The sequence below is a fragment of the Diceros bicornis genome, chromosome X (genome assembly GCF_020826845.1).
Source record: "Diceros bicornis minor isolate mBicDic1 chromosome X, mDicBic1.mat.cur, whole genome shotgun sequence".
In the NCBI taxonomy this organism is placed as follows: Eukaryota; Metazoa; Chordata; class Mammalia; order Perissodactyla; family Rhinocerotidae; genus Diceros; species Diceros bicornis.
In genome coordinates, this window is record NC_080781.1 from 12,536,098 (window position 1) to 12,561,574 (window position 25,477).

At 39.4% G+C, this 25,477-nt stretch overlaps 2 protein-coding genes across 5 annotated transcripts in view; both read right to left on the bottom strand.

Moving 5' to 3' along the window:
- Nucleotides 1-2,673: 2,673 nt before the first annotated feature.
- PIGA (phosphatidylinositol glycan anchor biosynthesis class A) lies at nucleotides 2,674-16,306 on the bottom strand. Of its 4 annotated transcripts, none has more exons than XM_058535472.1 (6): nucleotides 16,263-16,306; nucleotides 13,507-14,286; nucleotides 9,205-9,337; nucleotides 8,313-8,445; nucleotides 7,952-8,158; nucleotides 2,674-5,021 (listed from the first exon to the last, which is right to left on the bottom strand). In XM_058535472.1, the coding sequence occupies exons 2-6, from the start codon at nucleotides 14,222-14,224 to the stop codon at nucleotides 4,755-4,757; spliced, it is 1,458 nt and encodes a 485-aa protein (XP_058391455.1). In that variant the 5' UTR covers nucleotides 14,225-14,286; nucleotides 16,263-16,306; the 3' UTR covers nucleotides 2,674-4,754. The 4 variants fall into 4 exon arrangements, with proteins under 4 accessions (XP_058391455.1, XP_058391454.1, XP_058391453.1 ...); XM_058535471.1 differs by lacking the exon at nucleotides 16,263-16,306 and adding an exon at nucleotides 15,659-16,250; XM_058535470.1 differs by lacking the exon at nucleotides 16,263-16,306 and adding an exon at nucleotides 15,659-16,250 and having other exon boundaries at nucleotides 13,507-14,916.
- A 6,301-nt stretch (nucleotides 16,307-22,607) lies between these two features.
- Nucleotides 22,608-25,477, bottom strand: part of VEGFD (vascular endothelial growth factor D) — a 33,943-nt gene continuing 31,073 nt past the window's right edge. Inside the window, exons 6-7 of the mRNA XM_058535473.1 lie at nucleotides 23,860-24,055; nucleotides 22,608-23,258 (exon numbers count right to left, since the gene is read on the bottom strand). Coding sequence (XP_058391456.1) covers nucleotides 23,132-23,258; nucleotides 23,860-24,055 — 323 coding nt within the window. The 3' untranslated portion in view covers nucleotides 22,608-23,131. The remainder of the gene's footprint in view (nucleotides 23,259-23,859; nucleotides 24,056-25,477) is intronic.

Sequence of the window (25,477 nt, forward strand, 5' to 3'; positions counted from 1 at the left end):
TCTTGGTGCGAAGTACTAGCTCCTGGAACATTTCATTTTCTCTTCATTCTGAGGTTTATGGGAGATAAAGTCCATGTCTGGGATATGACCAGTTAAAAAAGACCATTTACTTACTCTAAGACAGTATTTAATTAATAAAAGTTCCATCTTGGATGCCTATCCAGGTGGAAGTATCATAGTGGAAGCATTAGAGCACTTGCTGTAATAGTTTCACCCGTGACAAGGTCCCCTCATAAAGCTCCTGATCATTCACTTTCCATTTCAAGTGTCAGTAAAGGTGGTGCCTCTTTCCGGAAAATGTGGGCTATCCCTGATCATGGAAGAGTTATAATGAAATGGATGAAGAAAATGCCCTAGGTTCTGGGTGAAGTGTCCAAAAATTCTACGAATTAATACCTTCGCTCATTGGAAAATATTCACCCTAACTGTTCAATATACATGAGCTGGCCAATATAAGTGAAATTGATTTATTTTAAATTTTCTTCACCTAGGAAAATTAGGTGAGGAAAATCTAGATCTCCTCTTTCATTCTTGGCTGTTAGATTTCCTAAATTTCTATAACCAAGCCAAAATAAAATTATAAGAACAGACTAAATAAATCTTATTGATTTTTTTTGTTTGTGTGAGGAAGACCAGCCCTGAGCTAACATCCGATGCCAAGCCTCCTCTTTTTTTTTTTGCTGAGGAAGACTGGCCCTGGGCTAACATCCGTGCCCATCTTCCTCTACTTTATATGGGACACCGCCACAGCATGGCTTAACAAGCAGTGAGTCGGTGCGCACCTGGGATCCAAACCCGTGCACCTCGGGCCACTGCAGCGGAGCACACACACTTAACCACTTGCACCACTGGGCCCGCCCCTAAATAAATCTTTTTTTTTTTTTGTAGGGAAGATCAGCCCTGAGCTAACATCTGCCAACCCTCCTCTTTTTGCCGAGGAAGATTGGCCCTGGGCTAACATCTGTGCCCATCTTCCTCCACTTTATATGGAACACCGCCACAGCATGGCCTGACAAGCGCGTCGGTGCGCGCCCGGGATCCGAACCTGGGCCGCCAGCAGCAGAGCGCACGCACTTAACCGCTACGCCACGGGGCCGGCCCCTAAATAAATCTTATTCAACAAACACTTCATGCAAACATATGGGAGCTTCTCCCAGCACCCAGGCAAATTAGAATGACTACCTATATAAGAACTGTTTCCTTGTACTCTGTTAAAAGGCTGATGCACAAGAATATACAGTGCATCATTTCAGTGGATCATAGCACCATAAAGATCTTGTGTTGTCTCCACTCTCAAGAACAGATATTAACATACAGGATTTACTTTACCAAGCTCAGATTACTTGGTCGAGTGCCAATGTACAAAAATACATGGATGAACACAATTATTTTAGCTCTTTTCATGTCTCTTTCTTCAACTGTACTCTGAGAAAGCGATCATTTACTCATGTCAGCTCATGATGTATATTGTATTATAACATTATTGTCTTGTTTTGGCCTTAATTTTCATTTAAAACATGGCTGTCCTTTCTGTTTTACATACCAGAAAAGTTGGCCAGGAGAAGCTTGACTTTTTTAAGGTTCAGATACTATTTCTGAGAGACCATCATTACTGCATTTGAGCATTACCTTTGAGATGCGCGTAAAAGGCTACTGAAGTAAGCTTACTCAGGATTATCTTTTACAGGAGATGAAATCATCTACAGCAACAGGGTTTCTCAGCCTCAGCACTATTGACATGTTGGGCCAGATAATCCCTTGCTGTGGGGGGCTGTCCAAAAGCAGCGTAGGATATTTAGCAGCATCCTCGACTTCTACCCACTCAATGCCAATGCCCCACTCTCATCCAGTTATAACAACCAGAAATGTGTCCAGACATTGCAAGATGTCCCCTAGGAGGCAAAATCGCCACCCTCTTCACACCCCCTGCCCACATCTAGTTGAGAACTACTGAGCAAGAGCCAAATACAAATGATATAGGATAAAGGAAAATCAACTCCTCAAAGTACTGAATATGTCAAATTCTGTATAGAACTTCCATTTTCAGAATTTCATATACAAAAATCCAGCCACAGGATTATACAATTTAACAACATCTAGTCAGATTCTTTGGGGAATGCAGAGTAGGATAAAGAGGACTTTAAAAATTGTACACAAAAGTAAACATAGACCTGCGATACCCGCTGACTGCCAAAAATAAGTTTTGGTATAAGATAAATCAGAACATACCAATGTAGGTGGACTGATTTCCACTGCTTCCAACAAAAGGGGTGGGAGAAGCTGGGCTTCTGTAAATAAAGTCAAAATTCAAATTTGTCTTAAAATAGCTTGCAAGACATAAAGTATAATTATGTAGTTCACATACACAATAGTTTATAGATGCATTCATTTGTCTCATGCGGTAACTAGTGCAGTGAAAAACAAGGGCTTGTTTGGATCAGGAAACAAAGGCACAATTGAACTTGCTAGTCCACGAGTAAAATAGTGTGTTCTAGAAAGAAAAGATGACAGAGTAATTCATCACCTGAAGGATATTTCCTGTTTCACTAACAGACCAAGCAACCCATCAAATTGCCCTGAAAAAGAAAGCATGCGAGGGAGGGGGGTGGGGGGAGTACTGTTCAACTAGTAAATAATTTTCTGTTCATAAAACAAGACAAACTCAGAAAATCGTCAAAATGTCATTTTGGTCTTTATTTTTGGACATATAGCATGTTTTCATAGATCAGTTTTACATGTGCTACTTTTTGTAACAGCAAAAGAAATACAGTATCTTTTTCATAAATTCCTCATCACTGCAAGTTCACTTTCAAATAAATGTAAGTAGCAGGATAGAACAATATGTTTCCACATATTGACCAGTGCAACACTGACAGTTACAATTAAGGTATCCTGGAAGCCTGAAAATTAAGATTTACCAGAACAAGCAAATTTACTTCCATTTGTTTAAAAAAAAGGAAAATAATTTAAATTTGTAAATTACATATTTTACATGCAAGAACTTTAAATCTTATTTCCATCTGAAATAATGACAATTTAATAATTAAATGATGATTGTGAAATAATGCTAAGAAACAAAAATATAAGAAAAAACAGTAGTATTCCTTTAAAAATTGCTGAATAATTGCTGAAGAGAACAAATAAAACCAAATCTTATAGTTTCTCACCTTATCATGAATACTGGCACTGTTTATTTCATATTTAAATAAGTTAGTTTCTATGCATAAAAATCCCAATAAGATTTAATGGTTTGGGTCAGTCCATTTTTCTTTAACAAAAGAACCCCTAACTTCTAGATTTTAAAAATTGCACTCTTGCATTTGTGTTTTAGTACAAAACACAAATATATTTCTTATATATCAGTGGCAACCGTTAACAGGCATATTAAGATACTTTTTAAAAAGAAGTTTTGTGAATGTTGTCATTAAAAAAAAAATCCTGTACAGAATCACAATACTGCTGGAATCTATCTAGTGCACCCACAAGTGCCTCATTCTTTTGATTTCACAGTCCTTTATCACAAAAACTTATTCTAAGGAGTTCAAAGAATTAGTAAGACACACCATGTGGATAAGTGGGGTTTAAAAACCCATGGCTCTGGGCAACAACAATTACAGGTAACAACATCCATCCACAAAGAGACTATCTCTCTAAAATTTTCAGACTCAGTTTGCTATAAATAAAACATTCTGGGGTAAAGACTTTTGCACACTGACAATACTTATCAGACAGCTAGGCCACAAGTGAAGGGAAGTGACTTCTATCAAAGGTATAGGGTAGCAGCTGATTTTGAGATGGCACACCTCGTACATTCTGCTCGGAAAACACGAAGGCCTTTACAGAGGACTAAATTATGTACTGAAAGATGTGGAGGGTTTCTCTGCACTATCGTCAACAGTGATATCGGTCCCTAGTATTTCAAAAGCAAAGAGTACTTTCATAAACACAACTGAAGACGAAGGCTGTACCTAGGAGAATGCATACAAGAGGATCAAAGAAGTACTTGGAATATGCCGGCAACTTTTTCCTGGCATTAAAAGCATGAGCATTTTTGGCATGTTGGATATTTTACCATTTTATGTCAACTATGACTACAATGAAGTGAACCATTTGAGTGATAGACAAAGAGCAAATGTGCCCCTGGTCCTTAATGGTAGGAAGGATCTAGTTCAATGTTCTACACGCAGTAGGTGCTTAAAACATGCTAGTAACTGATGGACCATTTTATTCAAGGAACCTGCTGATTATATGTAACATTTACTGAGTATACCCAATAAATGTTTTAAGAACATGACTTAAATGTCTAATAAATGTGTATGAACATGACTTAAAATCGTTCACGTAGTTGTTGTACTTTCCTAAAGAAAATTTGTAAACATCTGGTGAATGTCTAATTAATGGTAGAACATTTAAAATCGGCCAAAAAATGCCCAGAAAACATTTGGCCCTTCAGCACCCAAAGCTCCCAAAATATAATGTTAAAACATCTCTGCTAGAGGGATTTCAGTAGTCTGAAAAATTTCATACCTGAGTGGCTTAAATGTTCTCCTAAATTTTAAATAAGTGCAAGGAGTTTCTACACTCAGGAATTGCATAAGTTTTTATCTTTCCTCAAAATAAAACATTGAATGATATAGAGGTAGCATAACTTACTAAATTAACTTTAAAAAAAAAAGAAAAAAAAGTAGAGTTAATTTCAATAGTCTTAACAGAACTATTACAAATGTTTAAAATCTGACAATCCAGGCTCTCTTCTACCTGGTTTTAGACATCTCATTGTTGTTGCTCCCTTTTCTACTGTAAGAGTGTTGATGAGTCCAGGCACTCTTTGGCCCTGTGGCATCTATTGCAACATCGATGATGGAATCTGGAGTCATCCATCTCAGTAAAACGAGGAAGAGAAAGTTGAACACAGCCAACAAAGCAAAAATGCAGCCTGTCACTGGGCCGCAGTGAGAGATGAGTCTGTCCAGTCGTTTGTCCATCGGTAACACAGCTTCTTCTGCCACACGCTCATATACCTGGCAGGAGACAGGCCAAGAATGAGCACTCTGACCCACAATAAATAACAACCTGCACAGACCAGGAATGTTATAGATGTAAACAGAAGTCACTTACATTTCATTGTTGTTGTTACAGTAATGATGTGACTAATTAAATTAATTACAGTAATCACTGCCACTTGATTCAACACTTAGGGAGTCCCTATTTTAGACAAAACACCAGACTAGACACCGTGTGATACAAAGACGAATATGCCATGGCTCCTGTTCCCTAGGGGATCACCATCAATTTTAACCAACTATGAGAATTCCCAAGTCCTGAGAAGTTGGAACCACTTTTTGGGTCCCCCCTGTTGAGGCCATATCTAATTCAGCAGCGACTCCACGAAGCAGGACTGGCCTTTAAGATTCCTTGACTCAGCTGAGAAGCTCTCGCCACTATGTGGCAGACAGCAACCACAATCAGAGAGTTACAACCTAGTGTGCTGCTGGGTACAGAGAGGCTCTTCTTTCTACAGCCACGTGAGGCCGTGGTGCTGAGCACAGATGATGAGAATATACAGAAATATTCCATGGATTTCAAATAAAAGGAGGGGAAAGAGATAGGGAGAATTTCAGTAGATGGTCTAGGTTAAACAATGGCAAACAAAATAGTTTATTGCTGAGAATTGAGACTAGGTGGCTTGCTTTTTAAAGCACTGCCAATCACTATAAACTCTGAAATATTAAAAAACAAAGATCTTTAAACATACTTATTTCGAACACAAAATAGGCCAGCATTAATGTTTTTTAATTGCATCTGAGCACTACTTGTGCTCATTCTCTCATGTATCAGACCTGTAAACCATCTCCTTTTGAACTCAAGAAAGTTGTAACATGCAGTGCAAGTTCTACAGGTCAATGGTCTTTGAAAGGTACAGGATGGTTTCATCTAGCTCTTCTATCCTGAGGACATTTGGAATACATTTTAATCAGAATTATGTTGAGAATTACGCCGAGACTGGCAGTTTGTAACTGAAAATGTATGTTTCCAGCATGAATTCCAATTTCATTTCTTCATCAATTTTCTAAATAGTATAAACTAAGAAGGAGGAGTTGAAAAGGATCAAAATGTCCTGTATGGAACAGGTAGAATGAAAAGAGCAGCTACAAGCTGACCTGTGTGTTCATCTTTATTTCTAGGTCAATTCATTTATGATCTGAAATGACAAAATAATAATTTACTACTATGAAGAGAATGAGAGGGATGACAATCCATTATAGACAAGGATTAACTTTTTTCTGAATGTATACTATAAATCACCAGAGTATAAAATAGAAAAAAACGCAGATGTTTCACTATTACTTTGTGCATAACTAAAAGGAAATTTGTGGTTTAAAAAAAATCCTAATTAGCTCCTTTAACATATGCTGACAAATTGTCACCATAGTTCTTTGCCCCTGAACTTATTATGTACAGTAGCTCAGACTTCTGAGGTTTACACAATGTTGATCAAGAAGGTGAAGTCACAGCTTACAGAGCGGTGGTTCTCAATCAGGGTGGGTATCTCTGAAAAAAACCCATCTAGCCAAAATATTTGCCAACCATTCCCAAATTCCACCTCTGCTCTGAAAGGGTCATATTAAAATCTGGGGAGTGGCTGGGGAGGCAAGGGGACAGGAAGATGAAATGAACAAATCCTGAAAAGGCTACCTGGGCAATTCTGACAGGCACTCCCAGCAGGTAATCAATGCTACACTCCAACTTCCATAGGAAAACAAGGAAAAGTAGTTTTTTTATATGGGTGGAGATACTGTAAAACTTCTAGGTGAGAGTGTCTCAGAGATATTTCAGTCAAAACTGTTTGACTGTTAACTTAGATATCAAAGGTATTGTATATGACGACTTTTAGAGATAAGAGCTTTTTTGCACTTATATACAAATGTGGGTTCATCTTATGTACGGGAATTTACAATTTAAACCAAAGAGGAAAGCCTTACAGTAAAGAGCTAGTCTGCTTACTAAGCTCCAGCTTGCTCTCTACTTCAGGCTAGAAACTAGCTGCTCTACTGAATACATTGACAGTATAAAGCACTAGTCTAAACTACTATCTGCCCCATGCTCCCAACTGATTGTCTTTCTGGTTCACAATTTCTACAGGCTAAGAAGCAGAGTGTTTCCATCCAGCTTGTTAGGTGGTGAGAAGAGGCAAGAGGCAGATGAAATAACGAGAGGTACTTAAAAGAAGGATGAAACCGAGTAGAATAAATGAAGTCCCTAACGCGAAATCACGAAGCATTTCCCATAACTGTACTCTCCCATCTAAGGGTACTAATCTATTTCCTATACTTGTCCTTTTGGAAATTCTCTATTGCTGCTTTTTTTTGTGTAATCATATTTCTAATATTTGTCATGAGCATTTTGAATTCTAACTTATTATGTTCTCAATCAGCCAAAAGATGCAAAAATCCTTTTCCTGTAGAAAATTGCAGTAGCTGGCAAGTGATGTAAGAGTTTTAGAAGTAGCCTAAATTAAATATTTGCAAGTTATAAAGTTGCTGCGATCCGGCTAAGCAAAAGCATATATTTTCTAATAGACTTTTATGCTTTAGAATTATAAACACCCTCAAGAAAATGTCTAAGAGTAGATTTTAATATCAGTTTTGCCTCTAATTGTTGTGACTTCTAGAAAATTTCTAGTAACTTCCTTATGTCCAGTTTAATGAAAAGTCTAGACTGTACCACTACTTTCAGATGTCAAAACACAATGATGTGACTATAAACTCAGCCTAGCATATACCCAAAGTAATACACAGTTCATTTCTTTTCACTTGGAAGAGGCTTCATAAACTTAAGCAATAGAAAAGAAATGGTAAATCTATATAAGACAAAGCAAACGTGTACATGAAACATCAAGGAAGAATTCAGACACAATCTTCAAATACCCTTTTCTTAGCATATGACATACTTTTTCAGTTCTCTCCGCAACATTCCTCCAGGTGTAAAAAGTCTTTACAATGTTATGGATATCTTCTGGAGCCAGCAATGCTCCTGACTTCAGTTGGGAAATAGCTTTTTCCAATCCTTCACACAAAGATTTTACAGAAGGCTCACATAAAATAATAAGATTTTCTGGAAGTACTTCAGGAATTCCACCTACCCTGGTACTTACAACCTTAAAAAGAAAAAAAGAACATATGATCCATCATAATTCATATCTCAGGAAAATAAGCCAAACCAACTTAAAAAATTATTATAGAATGTGTCTGATTATTTTTCAAAATACAAGTACAGAAACCCCAACAGTGTAAGCCCTCAAAGCTTTTTACCTGTAAACCACAACTGGCTGCTTCCACAATTGCCATGCAGAATGCTTCAGTAAGGGAAGTATTAAGAAAAATATGTCCTTGAACTAAGACATTTCTAACATCCTTGTGTTCTAAGGCTCCCAAGAGACGCACTCTGATTTTAGAAATGAGAGAAGACAGGAGTGAAAATCATGCTACAAAAGAAATATAATTTATAAGCCAAATGTGCTACTCATATTATACTTAATATTCTTACTGGTTCTAATGTTTTCCACTTCAAAAGATTAATATCACTAAACTCCAATCTAAAAGAACAGTCTTATAGAGCTGTTTGGTTAAAACCCATATAGCTAAACATATTTCTAATTTTTGTCACATATCAAATTTCCTCTTCTCCAAAATCAGTCTGCATTTAATGAAAATATTAATACACTTTGATGAGTAGATGTTAAACTATCATTTCTAAACAGGAAAATGCCCCTTATAAATTGATGCTTCACAAACACGCTCCTCGCATGTGGTCTAAGTTACTGAGGAAGAAAAATGTTCCAATCTGTATGTGCACAGCAATTTACATGACTCAGGCCATGCTATTTAAATCTCAACTCAGTATGGCTTGAAAATCTGCAAACATTTCCAATCAAAGTGGTTATTTTTTTGTGCTTTTCAGGGTGCCTCCAACCACTGCCCTCTAAAGTCAAATAATATTGAGCTAACGGAAAAAATAAAATTGTGAATTCTTTACCTAGGGTTTCCCATTTTATACAAATTTTATTTTAAAAAGGGCTTGCACTACATTTTTACGTCAAGTACATGTAGAAACAGCAGCCCACTTAAGACAGGCACGTAGCCAAAACCAAATTTAGGTAATTGATATTTTTCTCACCCAAGACAATATGGAATCCATCAATACCTGTCATGTAGCTGGTATCTTTCTCGTACTTCCTCCAAAATGATTCTCTTTGGTCCCTCTCCTCCAATTATGAAATTTAAATCTGGATATTTCTGACAGAGTTCAGGTATTATACCACTAAGCAAATCGGTCCCTGAAAATATAAAATAAAGTTGAAGATTGGAGATATTAATATTCAAACAAAACAGCTCGTCAGAACTACTGAGAATCCACTCACCTTGAAAAGTATTAGCTATGCCCTCATTAAGTACAGAAATTCATTCTTTTAAACCTTTCCTGGGAGGGTGAACTCATTCACAAAATGCCAGTGGTCCCCCAAAGTGGCAATTCTTAAAGAGATATACATTGACATCCATCGTTACCTTCCACACGCCCAATACGTGGACTATTCTGTTTCATTTCAACATAACGTTCTTTAAGTTATTCACTTGTGTTTATGCATCGCCTACTTTTAAAAGGTATTTGAGGTACCTAACATTTGAGTTACAGGTTTCTACAGAGCAGGACAGCAGAGCTGACTGGAGATGTAGGGCTTGTCCCAGCCATTTTTACAAGACTCTTTGATCATGGGGAAAGTTTCCTGATAGAGAAAATAAAGAGACCTACATACCTAAAGTCCAAGGTCTCTTGCAGCTATCAAATTCTACCCGCCTATGATTCCACTTCCTGCCACAGGAAAGGGCTAAGCAACAAAGTGTAACTGATGCCTCCAGTTTGTTCAGAATGCAGTTTGTACAGAGGATTTTGCAGTGAACACTATGGTATTAGCAAAATTTAAAAGCATAGTCCATCCAAACCTGCTCTAGCCCACTTCCCCTGAATGAGAGTAAATGAAGGTGGCAGGACCTCAATTGCCAGATCATTACAGTCCACAAAGGGATGCATCTTGCTTCCTTTTTTTTTAAATGAAACACTTTTCTCATACTATGTAAATATAACCTCAGGTAATATAAAGTAAATGTAAAATAACCCAGGTACACTTAAGTTTATTAATTTAAGAAAGGCATACACACACACACACACACACACACACAAGAATTGCACTTCTATCAATATTCCCAAATACAGGCAGATCAATTATAAAAAAAGATGGTGGGGGAAATAATATATATAGGGTCATTTTTATTAAATAATCTAAAGTAGGATTTATTAAGTAAACTCTGCTAGTATTTTCAAAATATAATTACATCAGCAAAAAATACATTCACATGTGGCTTTTCTGAATTGTGAAAGCTTCTCATTAAAATCTTAGCTATCTCTGTTTCAAGTCCATTACCAAAACCATCATTTGGATTTCTAGATAAACTAGAAGGTGGCTTAATGACTTTTAACACTTAGCCTATAACCCTTTCCTTTTCTTTCCTTCCCCTCTCTCCTTCTCGCTCTCCCTTCTAATACAAAGGTTAAGAACCCATTCTTCAAATGAAAAAAACAACACATATAGGGTAATAATCATAATTGCTGATAATAGCTAACATTTACTGAGTACTACGTCAGACAATGTATTTTAAATGCATTATGTCATTTAATCCTGACAACTATCTTATAAGAAATGGAACTGATTAATATTATCAATGATATATATTATTCTAAACATAAAGGGTTATTTCTCCACAATAAAAAATGTTCTGGTGCCTCTAAGAGTCTAACACAATGGAACATACAAAAGGACTTTCAATTGCCATATTCACACAAAATGGACAAGGAAAACTCCTTATTTGAACTACTTTTAAAGCTCAGTCGAACAATATTTTAAAGTCTTCTGAATCTATACCTAGGATAATGGGGGCTGGGCCAGGGGTGGAGGGAACAGGAGACTTGAACTCAAGAAGAGCTGAACTCATGTTTGTCATCTGTTACTTACTGTGTAACCTGGGAGAGTTACTTACCCTCTCTGAGACTCAGTTTCTTTGTCTGTTACATGCAGATAACATCTACCCTACAGCTGTTGGGAGGGTCAAGTGAGGTACTGTACCATGCACAGGCTTTATCAACTGCAGAATATAAATGTAATTGTCATCACCACTATAGCAAGAAGTGAGGCGTGCCTGTCCACGCACAGCACTGTGAAACCCTGACTGAGAGCAAAACCAGCTTGAGAGAAGAGGGAGGAAGCCAGCCAGCAAATCTGGGCAATAAGAATTTTAATTTATCCTCTCTCCCACTTAATACATTCCAAAGGGCCTTTGATACTGGTCCAAACGAATGCTTCCTAATGAAATTAATTTGTTAATAATTAATGGACCATTAGTACTACTATTCACTTTTGGGCTACAGATGTGGTCGTTCCTTCTCAGAATGTTACTTTTTGCACGGTGCCTGACATACGGAGAGGGTTCAATAAATATTTGTTAACTTATTGAACTGAGAAAAGGAAAGGCCATACCTTCATTCTGTTGGTGGTTAGCTCAGCTGGTTAAAATACCATAATTAGTAAAGTAAGGGTTAACAGGTTTAATCTTTGTACAAATTGTTAATTTTTCTCTAATCCTCCACCATACATGCATTATACTCTTTCTTAGCTAGCTATCTCACAAAGGTAAAATATTTGATTAAAAAACAAATTAGGTACATTTTCCAAGTTACAACAAACAATCACCAATATCCCAAGAGGGATTCAGAATAGAAGGCTGGTCCACTCACATCTTCTTGATTAAAGAATGAAAGCACGTCACTGCCTTCACCTCAGAAAATGCAGTTAAGTAGCAGTTTTCTCGCCAACCTCCGCTTAAGTGGACTGCCGGGTCAACCAAGGCTCTCCATTCAAAACGTAAACCATACGTATGACCGAGGCCCCCATCTGGATTTTAGGCGACTCTCTAGTACACTTCTAATCCCACCACTGAGCTTCATCCTTACCAAGAATCTGCTGCATTTCTCCACAAATCTGTCTGATGCCAGCTACACTTGTTATTGTATTGGGTAATTTAATTAAACAGCACATCAACTGACAAAATGAGTTTCTATGAAACTAAGCTGAATGGTTTGAAAAATTCAATAAAGGAAAGTCACAGAAAAAAAGCTCTTGTCAAATTAGGGGGTATCCTGAACCACTGTATAAAATCAAAAGCAAATTAAAAATCCAGCAGCATGTTACTTCATATGCCTTTAGGTTCTCATCCCACTTAAAAGAAACCCAAATTGGTAACTATAAATTATGTTTTTTGAAGGTGATTGTTCAGGCAAGACAATGCAGCTCAAATCAGTGGACCAGTACTCTTAAGCCTGCAGGCCTACATCAAACTATTGGCAATTCAGCGCATGTTAATAATATTTTGAATTTAACTCAAAATATATATTATCTTTTTAATGATTCCCGGTTTTAAGTGAGAATTTTGATTACTGGACAGGTTTTCAAATACCATCCAGAAGACCATTTATGTTTTGAATAACCAGACTGTCTCAAGCTTTTAGTAAATGAGGCTCTACAAATTCTACTGCAGTGTCCATTACGTGCTGCAAAGGCACTAAAAAAATCCTCCTTGATAACAGCAGACAGTTATCAAGTACAAACTGGGCTAAGTACTTTATAGGAATCATCACAGAACCCTCACACGATTCCCATTGCTGCCAAAATTACACAAATGAAAAAACTGAGACTCAGAGATGTTAAGTAGCTTGTCCTCAATCACACAAAGGGACAGACCCAGGATTGGCCTCTGGGCTGTCTAATCCACCTTCCTTCATCACTTAACTGCCAATGTTATTAATGTCTTATCTATGATTAAATGAAACAAGCAAGCTACAAAACAGTAATGTGGGGGACAAGCTCACTGATTTTGAGTATTGCATAAAAAAGACAGGAAAGCTATAAATCAAAATATGCATTAGGGTTACCCCTGAATAGTATAGTTACAGCTGATTTTAGTTTTCACCTTTGTGCTTTTCTTAGTTTTCAAAAGATCTGCACTGAAAAGACATTACTTTTGCAACCAGAAAGAAAAGGGCTACGTGGGGAGCTCGGCCCTATACTTCTTACTGCATGTGCAGGGCTATTTTAACTTTTAAAAAGATCTGACCTATTAAACAGCATCAGGTTGTTTTTATTTTTTAACTACTATTAAGACAGTAAAGGTTGGGGGGGCAGCATTTACCACTGTTCCAAAAATTTCTTTTTGGATGTATGAAACAATTTTAGACCTTTCTTTGCTATATTTAACACAGAAGTAGTTATAAAACGAAGTAGTTATAAAACCATAAAACAAAATGAAAAGCCAAACAATCATTATATACAAGTATTCAACAGCTTTCTACAAGAAAAAAAAAGTCTGTGCAGTGCAATTGTAGCTATCATTTCATTACCTTTTCTGTAAACAAGTCTGCTGACAACAACAATAGTTATTATACTATCATGCCTTCTAAATGGGTCTGGAGTGAAGTCAGTAGGATCTACAGCATTAGGAATGACGGACACTATTTCAGGATTCAGTGCTGCTCTTAGCACAGTGTTTTCCTTACTAGTATAAGAGACACAAATTATGTGGTTTGTATCACAAAGAGACACAGTTAGAAGCTTGTTTGTAAGCACCGAGCTGACATCTGCAAATCCAAAAAGGGAATGGTCCGTGAAGACTGTCTGGAGCCCCATTGTCTTGGCGTGGAAGAGGGCATCATGGGCCATGGCAGAAAAAGAACTATGTGAATGGATTATCGTGACTCTCTCCCGAACAAATATGTACCTGAGCAATGGCAGACTGTGAAAGAGGGTCGTGGCTGTAGATTGGTTGTACATGACTTTCAGAGGCAAGTAATAGACTTTGAGGCCATTAGTGAGGTAACGGATGCCTTTTCGGTTTCCATAAGCATGGGTGACAATTATGACCTTGTGCCCTCTTTCAATCAGGCACTGAGAGAGCTGGTAAATGTGGCTTTCCACACCTCCCATATTCGGATAGAAAAAGTCCGACACCATGCATATATTATGGGTATGGGTTCTACATGTGGAAAGACTTCCAGGGCTAACACGGGAGAGCACAGCTGAGGGAGGCTGGCCATGCCCGTCTCCTCCTCTATAGGCCATGCTGAGATGGTTTAGGCATTAGTCCTCAGAGCAACCCAGTTAAGATACGTGTCGTCTAGTACCTGAAAAAGAGAGTAAAATGGGATCTCAGCTCAGAGACAAAATACATTCCATAGTCCAAATCCAGATACAAATACTATTCTAATGTTAATGTAAATTCGCTAGCTTTTCCCCTAGAAAGAAAACAAAGTATATAACAAACTTACTCATTTGACATTTACTTGCTTAGCATTTACTGTGGCATACAACAAAACTAGATTCCACAATGTCCTTGTATCTTAATTTTGCTTTAAAAATACTGATACACATACTTTAAAAAAAAAATAAGTTTGTTACACCACAGTATATAATAACTTCCCATTCTAACAAACCAGTTTATTCCAATAATTAAATATATAGCTCTTCACCGAAAAAGTTTGCCAACCCCACTCTAGAGCTTAGCCACTCATTCAATGAATCTCATAAAGTTCTGCCAGTATTAATTTTGTGGTTTACACTATACTTGGAACGAGAACTGTCTTTCTGAGAGTAGCTTTTTCAAGTGTCACCTGCAGCACATGCTCCAGACATCCACAGTTTCTCCATCCTTATTCAAGGATGGAAAGAATCGAACTGCTCCCTTCATTTTCTTAACCTTTCCTTCAGTTATGCAGGCCTCTCCTCCATGAGTGTTCCTCCTTTCAGTCTGGAGCCTGAAGATAAAGACTAAACTAGAGATGGGCTGGATCTGGGGCCATTTTCCACATCTAAAGTAGGAAATGTTTATCTCAGGGGTCCCCTAGATCCTTATCAGCAAAAATGCCCACTCAATATTCAGGACTACTACAGATTCTTAAGACTTTTACAGCTAAAGAGAGTCTTGGAAAGCTAGTGAAAGTCTTCCTCAGCTTTACAAATGAGATTTCCTCGCCTCCAGAAACTCGACCATACAACGAGAAGTCATCCTAAAAGTCTGAGTTTCCGATTTCACCTGCAAACTCAGAAAATGCCAATTAACTGCATATGCAAAGTCTTAACTATCGATTCTCTCCAACAAATTCATCTATATTTTAAATATGTTCTCAGAAATACTCCGCAAGTGTTCGTTGACCTGAATTGACTAATTAAGATTCAATATTACCAAACATTGAGACTCTCCAAGTTTGGACTTTTAAGTGGCTTCACTAACATTTTCTCACTGTGGTTGGTCAGCTAAACCCGAATTTCCAGTTCCATTCAATTTAAAAACATGAATGATAACGAAAACAGTGAGTAAAGAACGAAACGAAATCATTTCAAGTTTTGTCATTAACCTGCAATGTTCTATGAGGAGTCTGCCTACTTCCATCAGGTTATCACGCGTAACACCTTTATGGCGTAAAACCTCAACAAACAGCACAATCACAGAATCTTAGACTTTAAAGCTGAAGAGAGGCTTGGAGATCTAATGAATACCTCCTATTTTGCAAATGAGAAGCCAGGCAAGTTGAGCGATTTGTCCAAGGTCCCCACACAGCCACTTAAGTGTGCCAACGCGAGATGGCCATAAAATTCTCGACGATGGCCAAAGAATCCCTGGGCAGTCATTAGCAGCAGAGGCTCCCGAGGACTCAGGAGGCTCCCGGCGGAGGCGTGGGGTCAAGACGCTGCTTCCAACCACCTCCTGGGCACTGCCCCGGCTTCACTCACTCAGAGGTCGCCGGGGAGCGCCAGGGCCAAGGAAGGGACGACCCCGCTCAGTCAGCGACCCCGCCGGAGTCAGGCGGCGTCTCGCCAGGCCCAGAGGGAGAAAAATGGCCAGAGAGCGGGGAAGGGTCTGAGACCGGGGTCCCGGAGCCCTTCGCCCCGCCCGCCTGAGCTTCCGCGGAACCGGCTCCGGCGCGGCCGCCCCAGTGCACTCAGCCCCACTCGACTCCGGGGACCCTCGACCTCGATTTCCGAGCCTCAAGCCTGGTCGGCTTCGCCCCCTCCATCGCCGGCCACGCTCCCAGGGGAGCAGCCCAGTCCCATCCGGAAACGGTCGAGAGTGCCGGCCCAGGGAGGTCAGACGCGCACTTACCGGCGAGTTCCATGGCCGCCAGTGTCCGGACCTCCCGCGGCTGCCGCCAGAGACCCACCCCAATGCCCCGAAACACCAATCTGAGGCGTCCGCGCCTGAGGGCCGCGCCCCCGAGGCAGCCAATCACAAAGAGGCGCTGGGGTCACGTGCAAGGAGCGACGCTCAGTCTCCACCCTTCCAGCGCAGGATGTAACGTAACCGCGCGCATGCACGTGTTTCCGCGATGTTCGGGAAGACTTGTTTTCCGTGTATTGAAAGTAGTAATCTTAGGTTTAACTTTTTATATGAATTCCCAATGTCACGTTTCTCTAAAAATTGGCCCTGGTCTCTTGTTACATAAGCAGCCGACTAGGACCCTTCCGCAGGGTAAAGCCAGAATTCCCAGCGTGCCTCGCAGCGACCCTTTAGCGCTGCTGGGAGTTGTAGTCTGGTGGCCTTTGGAGGCGAATCTGAACTTAGAAAACTCACTCCCAGAATGCACCGCGCTTCTAAGCCTGGAGCCTGCGGACTGTCGGCTGGGTCCGCGCCTTGGTTGCCTAGTGACAGCGTCTCTTTTCTGGAAGCCTGTTCTCTCTGGCTTTCGATTGGGTGGGAAGGCTACAGACAACCGAGGTCATAGTGGCGTTTTGTTTGTGATTGTGCCACAGCGGAACCGTGCTGGTTCTTACACTCTGGTAGGGTTGCGTTGTGTAGCAAATAAAGATACACAAATAAAAAGTCAAATCAAATCAAATTTTTTAAAAAATTTAATTTCAGATAAACAAATGATCTTTTATATATAAATATGTCCCAGATATTGGAGATGTTGCTAAAAAATTATTCGTCGTTTATCTGAAATTCAAATTTAACTGGGCATCTTGTATTTTGTCTGGCAACCCTACACTCTGGAGAAAAAAATCTGAGGTCTGGCCTGAAATAGCAACTCCCACTCAAACTGGTTCAGTGGCTGTGGTGGTGCTTGGCCTGGAGGCTAATGAGTCAGTGGGGGTGGTCTAATGGTCATCCAACCCTCACAGTTAGTACTTGGAGTTCCCCAGCCCTGCCATGCATACACTTTAGAAAACAAATGCTTTCCTGAGCACCATCACCAGCACCCGTTTTAAGCCTGTGGAAAGCCTATTCATCCCTGAAAATTTCAGCTCCTTTCTGATGCCCTCCCCAAACCTCCAGAGAGAATTAAATCCTCCCTCTTTTGTATTTTGATAGTACTTTGGCCATATGCTGGTATAGCATTTATCAGGTGATATTCAAGTTGTCTGCCTGGCTGCCATCCACCTTCCTCCTCAACCTGATCCTTGAAGACTTGTGTCTTCTTGGGATCTCACATGGACTTCTTTCTGAAAGTTGGCAATTGTATTTGCTTAAGTGTCTGCCTTCCAGGCCAGATAGTAAGCTAAGGCAGGGTCTGTCCTGGTAATAGACACTGAATAAGTTTTAGTTGTATTAATGTATTTCTTTATTCAATTCCAGCACAGTCCCTGACACATATTATATACCCAATAAAATGAATTGAAAATATTTCATGGAGTGTACCTTATAAAAATTACAGTGCAATGGTATAATTCAAAGAGCATTTTGGTTGTAGGATTTGAAATGTATAATGAGTTTAAATAATGAGTAAGGCTCAAGATGGAATAGATTCTCTGCCCTGTGTTGATATGGAACGTCAGAGAATAAAGGTGATGAAGACTCAAGGATACTTATTGAAGATCAATAATTTCCAGTTGGTTTCACAGATAACACCAACACTACCAGATGGTACAGTGTGGCTTTGGTCTCCTTTTCATTTTTGCAATAGGTTTTAAGACAAAGAGTGTGGGTAGAAATCCTGGAATGTATAAATGAGGTTTAAGCCTGATTTATTGAACCCCTGGTTTGGGCTGCCATAGTTCTGATCACAGTACACATTTGAAATTCTACTGTGAATCTTCTAAGATCCTGATGCCAATACTCCTTCAAAGGAGTTGTGATTTTTTTTCAAAACAGAACAAATATTTTCTCTCTTTATCGTCAAACATTTACTGAGTGACTACTCTGTAAAAGGCTTTGTGGGGAGCACAAGGAATATTAAATATAGTCCCTATGTTTTAAAAGCTTTTATCTTTCCTAGCTTTTATATACCTTTTTACCAATAGTAAAAAGCAATCCACTTTTCTTGAAAGGTTCTTTGTGTTTTAAATATTGTAGAATAAACTGACCTTTATAAATAGTTACTAATAAAGGCACACTGTTGCTGAGTCTCTGTGGAGCAGGGAGTTGAGAAAACTGCAGGTGGTTCCAACAAAGTCTGAAAACATTGAACACGCTCCAGTCTCGGACCTAGGCACTGTCCATTAAAAGGCAAATAAATCATGATTCTGCACATGGCTCACAATCTCACGTGGATACAAAACTCCATTTATAGTCAATGAAACTTTAAGCAAAGGTCTCCATGTAAGGCTATTTTCTAAAAATCAAAAGAAATTTGTAGCAGCAGGATTAAGCTATAAATCTGGGGATAATTCTAATTATAGTCTTCTGCCTAAATGTATGGAATCAAGGTATGCCTTTAGAAAATTTTCTTAGAAACCACTAGAATTAGAGTAAAATACTTACACATGCTGTATTCTGATTATACTTAGCAAAATATGAGGGCAATCAGTACCAGTTGTAGTATAGAATGTCCTATAAATGGAGAAGGTGTAAAATAAATGTGGATATCACCTTCCCTGGAAATTCAGCTCTTTGCAAGTTCGTATAAAAATTAGCTCCCTTGGATAATTTTGGAGTGGAAAGGCAATGCAGTTGTATTGAGAACCTGCTATCTATGTATATGGCATGAGACAGGGAAAATCTGGCATGAGCTTTACCCCCAAGGAACCAAGACAGAATTAAGGCATATGTAAATACCTATGATAAAAGGTGGGAAGTGATAAGTGCCTTAAAAGAAATACAAGAAAAATACTGTGAGTTCAGAGGGAAAGAGTATTTCTGGCTGCCAGCATTTAGCTAGTAGAAGTACAGGGTGCCCAAGCAACTGCTGGGAGCAAGATCATTCCAAGAACAATGTGAACAAGGTACAGAGACAGGTGCCGACTGTCCAGTGAACACTGTTGTGCAGTTACACAGGGGAGGAGAACAGAAAGGGTTCAGACGGGAGAAGGGTGGCATTTCCAGTGAAGGATGGAGCAAACTGGTGGAGGATCCTACTAAGAAAAATGGACTTGATGTTGAGCGAGACTTCTAGCCAAGATGACATTTTCAGTTAATATTATGAGACTCCTCACTCCTCATTCTCCTTCAAATAGAAAAATGAGATGGAATATAAATGAGAAAATTAAAATGTTAGAGCTGTGATTAAAAAAAGAAAAACATAAACATTTCCATGTATCAGAAACAGAACTAAAATTCAAAATGGTAATCAAACCAAAGCCACATAGGTCCTGGACTCTATGTGGAAGCAGGAAGACAAGAACCAGGGTTCAGCTCTTGTAGAACAATAGAGACTAACAGGGCTCCACGTGTGGCTAGAGACAGGAACCAGCCTTGTGGGAAACTGTTACATTGGTGGCCTTCAATAAACCGCTTTCCAATATTCGAACTCTTGTCTAATCCCCTTCCACATTGATTCTGGGCTTGGCCATGTGACTTGCTTGGCCAATGGGACATCAGTAAATGAGATGCAGCAGAAGCTTAATGCCTATGCACTGGGGCATGTCCTATTGGACCCTTTCCTTTTGAAAGCCAATGGCTATGCTGTAAAGCAGCTCAGGCAAGATATCAAATGATGAAAAGCCACCTGGAGAGAGGCCCTGGAGAATGTGAGTTCATCTTGGGCATTCCAGCAGCAGATGAATTTCCATTCACTGGTCACAAAATCAATGCAATACTTCATTATTTATTAAATAATTATTTATTAGTCACCTACTATATGCAACAGACATTGTTCTCACACTGAGGATTATGAGTAAATTAGACAAAGTCTAGCTCTTCTTGACCAAATGACCAAATCCATTAAGCTCACAATTTTCACCAAACTATTGTTTTCCTTAAAAGCCTTAAAACGGATTATTTGTGTCACCCCCTTTATCAAGTATCTCAGACAGTATTTTAATCTCATCCAACTCTAACCATTATACTGTCCAACCTGTTTCCATCTCTAAAGGGCCTCTCACCTCACTGCTTTAGTCACAGATTTATGATCTGTGCTGTCATATTAATACATTCTGTGGCCTTGTGGCTTAGATAATCAGGGACATCATGCATCGCTGGCATTTATTGTGTTTGCTTTAAGCTCTTGGAGCTTCTCACATATTTTTATTTTGCAACAAGTTAAGAGTTTTCAGCCCACATTCCAAAGCTATTAGTATGAGAAATATTCCTGTACAATGACCAGTGAATTCTAATAAGGCAATAGGCCAGTTACCCCACCTCCACCCTGTAGACCAGCCCCACCCTAGCTTAGACCCAGCCTCAGGGATCCAAGTGCAAATCTCTTCCAGGTTATTGGGGATTGGAGAAGAAGCAGGGGGAGGAGTTTTAGAAGTGCAAAGCCAGATCGCAAATAGTTTTGTCCTAGCCCAGAATTTCCTATAATACCTCCATCTAAATGCCAATTAGGAAGCCAGAGCCACTAATCAAAAGGTGGTTTGAGTTGGTTTTGGGCAGATCCAGGAATCCAGTAAAAGGCAAGAACTTAGCTCACAGTCGTGATTCTCTCCTTGAGCAATTCCTTTAATTTGTGAAGTACGTTGTATTTTTCAAAATGTTTTCACTTATGGTAACTCAAGTGAAATGAGCAACTCTTAGATGCAGGGAGATGAGATTATCGTCCACATTTGACAGGTGAGGAAACTAAGGCTTCATGAGGTTGCTGAGGCTTCATGAGGTTGCTCAGCCTCATAATGCGATTAGGTGGCAGAGCCTGTCCTTAAACTCAGGACTTTTCTCCTTTTTGGGGATTCAGCCTCTCTTTTTACCAGTCGAAGATGAGCAAAGTGACTCCTTTAACTGTGCAGTGTCCCTTGGGCTGTCTGCTGCCCCAACTCTCAAAGGAACTTAACCAAATACTATGGAGGAAGAGAGAATGGTGGAAACTGAATGAAGGGACAAAGCAAGGAGTTGAAGGCTAATACATCATGCATGAGCCCTTTAAGGAGGCTAAGAATCAAATAGTAAAACTAGAAGGAAGAAGGCTTATTGGCATGAAGGTCATAAAGTGAGGGCAAGAGGACGAGTGACAGGAGAGGAGTGACTGGGCCAATGCCAGTAAATGACAAGGCAATGGTAATGGCAGCATGGTGGGGACTGGTTGCAAGTCAGGTCAAGATCAGCCTTGTCCCCAGGGCAGGGACTGAGAACTAAAGCCAGGAAAGAAGCAGAAGGCTCAGAGCCACAGGCCCTAGAGAATTTTAGTGAATAAGGGGAGAATTCAGGAACTGCTTAGGAACCGTGAGAGAGAAAGGGCAGGGATATGGCCCGGGATCCAAAAATTCTACCATGCGACATCAGGAGAAACAAAACTATTTTTGCTATATTTACTTATCAATACCTTTCTCCTTGTTATTGTACAGCTCCCCATGGTCTGGCCTAAGAAACCTGGGTTACACATATTTGATCAGGACACAGTTTCCAATCATAAGGAGGTCACAGTGTAATAGGGAGATAGACATGAACACAACTATTTATAAAAGTGGGTGAGAAGTGCTGTAATAGAGAATGTGTGTGTCTATCTGTCTGTCTATCTATGCAAAATGCTGAGGAGGGCATCAAATTTTTAGTTATTTGCTAAATAACTTCAATCTGCTAATGCTGCTCAATTCCCTCTGTTATACCAAACTTTCAGTAATTCCCTCTGTTATACCAAACTTTCAGTAAAGTCTACACCATCAACAATTTGTGGGAGTATTTTTGGGGAAAAGGCCTGTGTCTCTTCCTGGGTAGCTGTGGAACAGAGAGAAGAATCATGTGGCCGTGAGAGTTGAGATATGAATAAGACTGAGAGCTGAGTGGGTGCAAAAACTTGGAGCCAGAGGTGGCCAGAAGAAACATAAGCCCTCAGAGATGTCAGGGGCATCAGTGGGCTCTCTTAGGTCATGGGATGGCGGTCAAGTCAAGTTAAATTGAATCTCAAAGGAAAGATTGATTTCCAGCTGATTCTTGGGTCACATTTGCTTCATCTCCTTTAGAATCTTAAAGTTTCTGAGAGCCACTCCCTCAGTTTCCCAAAACTGACGTCAAGTTTTGTTGTGCCCATATCTCTCCCCACACCTCCCACTTCTAAATTCCTTTCTCTCTTTAAAACATTTTTTTTCTTTAGCATAACATTTAGAGTGGTATCATATTAAATAACACACAAAATTCTATGGCTTGAATAATGGTGTTTATTTTCTTTAAATACACTTAAATACGAAACAACAGACAGTAGTTCAGTAAACTCAAAACTACAAGCTGGACAGTAATCAGGAAATCAGTGCTGATCATACAAATCAAAATCTGCATAAGAAAGAATCAGAATAATTCACAAGAGATTTGCAATTAGCAAAGGACTTGGAGACTATGCAAATTGCCTCATCTGCTCTGAGTAATCAATCACAGGGTACCTGTCATTCCATGATGATCAAACCTTTTTCATCTACCAAAAAAATAAAGGGTTATGCAGGTTCTCTCCTCTCCATTCCCTGTAGTGTGGAGGCATCTTCAGTTAGAAAACATCTGTCAGTGAACCAGGTAATCCTCAGCTGGTGTTTAATGGAAGGTTGGTCTGGATTCACTGTGGTATTATGTAAAACAGATTTTTTTCTAACATCTGGAAAAAACAGTGACAGCAACTTGGCAAAGCAGCATGCTGTTTAAAATGACAAGATGAGGAACTTGGGAACAAAGTTGAATCAAGGATTTTCTCGACCATGGAGCCCATGGGCAGCCCTTTTCTCCTTTGGAAAGCGGCAATGCTTTGCACACGCTGGTTTTCCATTTGCACATGTTCTGGTGTGAAAGGGGCATCTGTCCTCACAGCTGTTGCAAAAGAAAATAAACATGAAAATTCAGGATCAAGGACTAAATTCAAAGGAATAACTCTGTTCTGATTTGATTAAGTTTTCAAAGTAAATTTTCAAGATATGTATTTAAAATGTCAATATAAAATCCTGAATGGTTATCCCACGTGGATTCCAAATCTATTAAAGCCCAATGAGTAACCTGTAAGTGTTCTATTCATCAATCAATTTCTTGCTATATAAATCCAGTGACATCTCTTTCCTCAAAGAAAAAACAAACAAACAACAAACATATATGGACATATATTGAGAGAGAAACTGAACCAAAGAGTCTGCTGATCTGAAACTCCCCCAAAATAATTCTTTAAATCTCATCAATTTAGTTTTTGCTTAAGATCCATAAGCCAACAATAGCAGGCAGGATTTTCTTGATTTCACAATTAATCATCACTCTGTATACTCTCATTTATTCGTTAGTTACCAAACCTCTGTTGTACTATCAAAAAGGGACTTGAGCACTGAAAAAAAATTGGCTTAATAAGGAATCTCACCGAATCAAAATGGCATTTTCATGAAATGTCAATGAGTCAAGTTAAGGCAAGAGTGAAAAAGCCATTCACCTGCAGGTGTCTGGGTGAAATATCTTGTGCTTCTGGCAGCAGCTCTCCAGACTCTCTCTGCATTCAATGCAACTGCAGTTTTCTGGGTGCTGGATGAGATCTCTAGGACAGGGTGTTTTACAGACACACTCGCAACGATCTTCATCAAACTTCATGTGCGGCCCACAGAGAGCCAGTTCCTGGAGATGAGAATGGTCTAAAGAGAAACAGAAGAGCATTGGTTGAATAGCTGTAGCATGGATAACATGATCACCAAAGTTGATTGTATACTTTACATCATTCTAAAATAAACTTGGATTCACAGAATCTCCTTGCCTGTAGATTTTTTTTTTTTTTGGTGAGGAAGATTAGCCCTGAGCTAACATCTGTTACCAATCCTCCTCTTTTTGCTGAGGAAGACTGGTCCTGAGCTAACATCTGTGCCCATCTTCCTCTATTTTATATGTGGGACAGCCGCCACAGCATGGCTTGATAAGCGGTGCGTAGGTCCATGCCCAGGGTCCGAACCCGCGAACCCCAGGCTGCTGAAGCAGAGTGCATGAACTTAATCACTATGCCACCGGGCCAGCCCCCTTTCCTGTAGATTTTTCCCCCTTATCTTTTCACAGGGTGAAGGATATTCACCTCTGCTTTCACAATACAAACACAGAATTCATGTGTTCTCTTAAGTTTGTGATAAAAATGTTATGAGCTAAATATTTTTGATAAGACTTTTTAGAAATTTTTAGGTTGGTGACTTGTTAAAAATGCAAAGTTTCACAACCAAATATTAGTAATAAAATATGGGCTGTCTAAGGATTATGAGTCTAGTCCTTCCCAGTTTTTAGGTGAAGATTAAAAGGAGAGAGAAACAGAAGTATTGGCACAGAAATACACCTCAGATCTTCCAGAATCTAGGTAAAAACAGTGATGTATTTTTTCACCTGCAGATAACAACACTGATATAAAAGATATAACAGTGATAATGAACTTAGATTCCACAGACATCTGTTGGAAGATACGTTGAGCTGAGGGAGAAGAGTCTGAGAAGTTTTTGACACGCTTAGCTGACAGATACTTCTTCTAGAAAGTGTACAAAGCAATTGGATAACCACTACTCCATGTCCAATTCTGATCATCAAGTCGAAATTCATTGCAAAAAATGGAAGAGATAGAAACTTTGGAAGAAATTGACTATGTCACCTTAGCATTCCTGAAGGTTTTGGAGGAAAGTACGTGTTTAGTATCTTCCCCAAACCTGCTTCTCTCCCAGTTTGCCTCATTTAGGGAATGGCGCCATCACTCTTGACTTCCTGCCATATTGAATCTAATCACAATGTCCACCTAGTTCTGCCTCCCTGAATTTGTTCTTTCTTTTCCATCCTCACTGCCACCACCTCAATTCAGTCAATACCTAGTATTTTTTGTATAGCTGGCTATTGCTCATCTTGCCACCACGGTTTTACCCCTTGAATCCATTCTCCACAATATTATCAAATGGAAATCTAATCACATCACTCTACTGCTTTAAGTACCTTAAAAGATTCCCCTCTCTTTCACAATAAAAGCCAATTTTCCCACCAGGACATACAAGACCCTCCATGAATTGGACTCTACTCACCTCTCAGACTCATCTTCT